This window comes from Sinohyriopsis cumingii, chromosome 11 (genome assembly GCF_028554795.1).
Source record: "Sinohyriopsis cumingii isolate HCF-2022 chromosome 11, ASM2855479v2, whole genome shotgun sequence".
Taxonomy (NCBI): domain Eukaryota; kingdom Metazoa; phylum Mollusca; class Bivalvia; order Unionida; family Unionidae; genus Sinohyriopsis; species Sinohyriopsis cumingii.
The window spans coordinates 42,383,152-42,386,861 of NC_142971.1; the positions used below are offsets into that span (position 1 = coordinate 42,383,152).

Genomic DNA, 3,710 nt, shown 5'->3' on the forward strand with positions numbered 1-3,710 from the left:
CACCCAGGAACATTTTTTAGTAACTCCAAGTACCAGTGGCACCCAAAAACACTTTTTAGTAACTCCAAGTACCAGTGGCACTCAAGAACCTTCGTCAGTAACTCCAAGTATCAGTGGCACCCAGGAACATTTGTCAGTAACTCCAAGTACAAGTAGATCCACAGACACGGAAGCTTCAGTTTCCCCCACCAAATGTACAGAAGCGAGTGTTGGCTCTTCTACTGATTTCATTGTCAAGAAGGATATAGGTTTATGGACCACATTGAGCAATAAAGAAAATTCATACTGGATTGAGAAAGGCCCTTTGGAATGTCAACACTGGGATAGACCTTTCACAACTTCGAAGCGAACCTACAAAACCCAAACTCGTTCATGCTCAAGAACTTTATTCTTCTCCACTAAAATAAATGGAGAAACCAACCCTCGGGAATGGCTAGTATATTCTCCAACAGAAGGAAAAGTCTACTGTTTTGTGTACAAACCTTTCTCAAAATTCTCTAAGAATGTTTCTTCAACTACAGCTCTAGCTTCTTCAGGATTTGATAACTAGTCTCCTCCTCAAATTATTAAGGCCCATGAAAATTCAAAAAGTCATATGGACTCTATGTTGACCTACTTAACAAGAAAACGTGGTCAGACGCTTGCAACAAAACTTGATGAGCAAGTCAAAGCAGAACAGGAATACTGGAGGCATGTACTTCAACGAGTGATGCTAGTGAGTTGTCTGTTGGCAGAACATGGATTGGCTTTTAGAGGAGATGATGACACCTTCGGCTCACCAAACAACGGAAACTTTCTCGGTTTGCTGGAATTGATTGCCAAATTTGATCCCTTCATATATACCCACATAAACCAGTATGGAAATAAAGGATCTGGCCATCCATCATACCTATCCAAAACCATATGTGAAGAAGTTATCCAGCTAATGGCTAAAGAAGTTCTTGACGAAATAGTGAAAGAAATCAAAGAAGCAGGGTATTTTAGTGTATAAATTCAACACCTGATGTTTCCAATGTTGATCAACTAACTGTAATTGTTAGATACGTTTCTCCCCTTGATGAAATACCAGTTGAACGATTTTTGACATTTATTGAACTGAAGAATCACACAGGTGAAGGAATGGCTGAATGATACTGAACTTCTTTGAAGAACTTGAAATTGATTTCAGTAAATGCAGGGTTCAGTCATATGACAATGCATCTAACATGGCTGGAAAGTATAATGGCGTTCAACAGAAAATTCTGGAAAAGAATACGTTTGCAAAATGTATTCCCTGTGCTGGACATTCCTTAAATCTGGTTGGAAGAGCTGCAGTTGACTCTTGCCTGGGTGCAGTGAATTTCTTTGGCCTGGTCAATGAACATTATTGCTTTTTCTCAGCCTCTACAAGACGGTGGGCAGTGCTGAAAAACTTCTTGCCACCACAGTCAAATGTTCCATAACATTTATCTGACACAAGATGGGAGGCCCATGCCAGACCTACGACAGCCATCAGTGAAAGTTTTGCTCACATTCTTGAAGCACTCAGTCACATCCATGATGATGACACTGAAAAGGGTGATACTAGACGACAAGCTCAAAATCTGTTGCAGAAAATGGAAGAATTTGAATTTGTGTTCATGCTTCATCTATGGGCAGGTTTGCTTGAGCAGTTTCACAAAGTAAGTAATGCCCTTCAAAGTATACAGATTTCATTGACCACGTGTGCAAACCCATACAGTTCACTTCTGCAATTTGTTTCCAACACACGGGAAAACTTTGATGAGATTGAGAAACAAGCAAAAACTACTCTACCTGATGTAGAGTACAGAAATCTCCAAAGAAGGCGTAGAGTACGAAAACGACAACACAATGATGGCAGTGCAAATGAAGCCTCGGATGAAATTGAAATTCCTCCAAAAGATAAGTTTAGGATACATTCATTTATCCCTGTAAATGATGCTCTTCACTCAAATTTAGAAAGAAGAGCTATTGTGTATAGGAGTGTGGCTGACAATTTCTCGTTTTTAATTGATCTGCAAGCAACGAGGGAACAAATTCTCCATGGTGTCAAGAGACTAGAACAAGAATATCCAAAGGATGTTGATCTCAGTCTTGCTGATGAACTTGACTTTCCACTTGTATGTCAAACAGGCTCATGCAGAAAAAAAAGTTTCAGCCACCAATACATGTACCAGATAATAAAACAGGAGAAAATTCAGGCTGCTTTCCCAAATGTGGAAACAAATTTTAGATTGTTCATGTGGTTGATGGTCACTAACTGTTCTGGAGAGAGATCATTTTCTAGGCTGAAAAGGATCAAAAGTGACCTTCGTTCAACAATGTCACAAGAGCGACTGTCTGGTCTGAGTATTCTCTGTATATAGAATGATAAACTGCGACTTATTAATTTTGATGAAATCATTGATGAGTTTGCAGTCAGCAAAGCTCGAAGGAAGATGTTCTGACATTAAATAGCCTACTATACAAATGTAAACAGGCCTTAGCAGGGTAATACGAAAACATGGCAATTTGATTATCAGACTTTTTTGTGTAAAAAGTAAACTTCTTCATCAATTATCATTGTAAAAATAATGATTGATCAGGTAACACGTACTATTTTAACTACTCCTAAACTTCCTGAGTATGCATGCCTGACTACCTGTGTAGGCCTACCTCTTTCAGGGCCCAAGTAAGGGGCCTCATAACTTAACTAGTACAGGACCTCATTTGTCCTAAATCCGGCACTGCCCACCCAGTCACATTTTCCTGACACCAGATCGACCAGTTCTAACGCTAACCTCTTAATGCTGAGCGCTAAGCGAGGCAGCTGTTAGTACCATTTTTGTAAGACGTTTGTGTGATTCGGCGGGGATCGAACACACGATCGCCCGCATCCAAGGCGGACGCTCTAACCACTAGACCACCGGAGCGGTTATGTATGTATGTATGTATGTATGTATGTATGTATGTATGTATGTATGTATGTATGCATGTATGTATGTATGTATGTATGTATGTATGTATGTATGTATGTATGTATGTATGCATATATGTATATATGTATGTATGTATGTATGTTTGAATAATTGTTATTGTTATTGTTGTAGGGTTTAACGCCATTTTTCAGCACACGATAGGCTATACATGGCGGCCTGTATTAATGGTGGAGGAAGAACCTGAGAAAAACCTGGAAAGAACCACCGACCCACCAGAAGCTACTGGCAAGCTTTCTCGCGTACCCACATAGGCTGAATCCGAGACTAGAAACCACGCAGACAGAGGTAAGATGGCAGTGATCCGTAACAGATAGCGCTTTAGACCACCTGGCCACTCGGGGCCCCATGTTTGTACGAATGTATGTATGAATGTATGTATGTATGTATGTATGTATGTATGTATGTATGCATGTGTGTGATTTGGATTTTTAATGTAGCTTTAACAATTTTTCAGTCATATCTCTACGGTGTCTGCAGTGTGACAGTTTATAGTGATGTATAGCACTGGGGCATCATGACGCCGACATGTAGCATGATGTCCGACCCAGTCACATTATCATGACACCAGGCCGACTATTCCTAACACTAACCTCTTTATGATGAGCGCCAAGCGAGGCAGTCGTTAGTACCATTTTTGTAAGTCTTTGGTATGATTCGGCTGGGATCGATCCCACCACCTCCCGCATCCGAGGCGGACGCTCGAACCACTATATGTATGTATCAATGTATATA

General features: G+C 40.4%; 1 protein-coding gene across 1 annotated transcript; it reads left to right on the forward strand.

Annotated features, from left to right (window-relative positions):
• Nucleotides 1–595: 595 nt before the first annotated feature.
• Nucleotides 596–2,366, forward strand: LOC149788013 (uncharacterized). Its single transcript, XM_089973505.1, has 2 exons — nt 596–975; nt 1,460–2,366. The coding sequence occupies exons 1-2, from the start codon at nt 596–598 to the stop codon at nt 2,364–2,366; spliced, it is 1,287 nt and encodes a 428-aa protein (XP_089829631.1).
• Nucleotides 2,367–3,710: the final 1,344 nt, after the last annotated feature.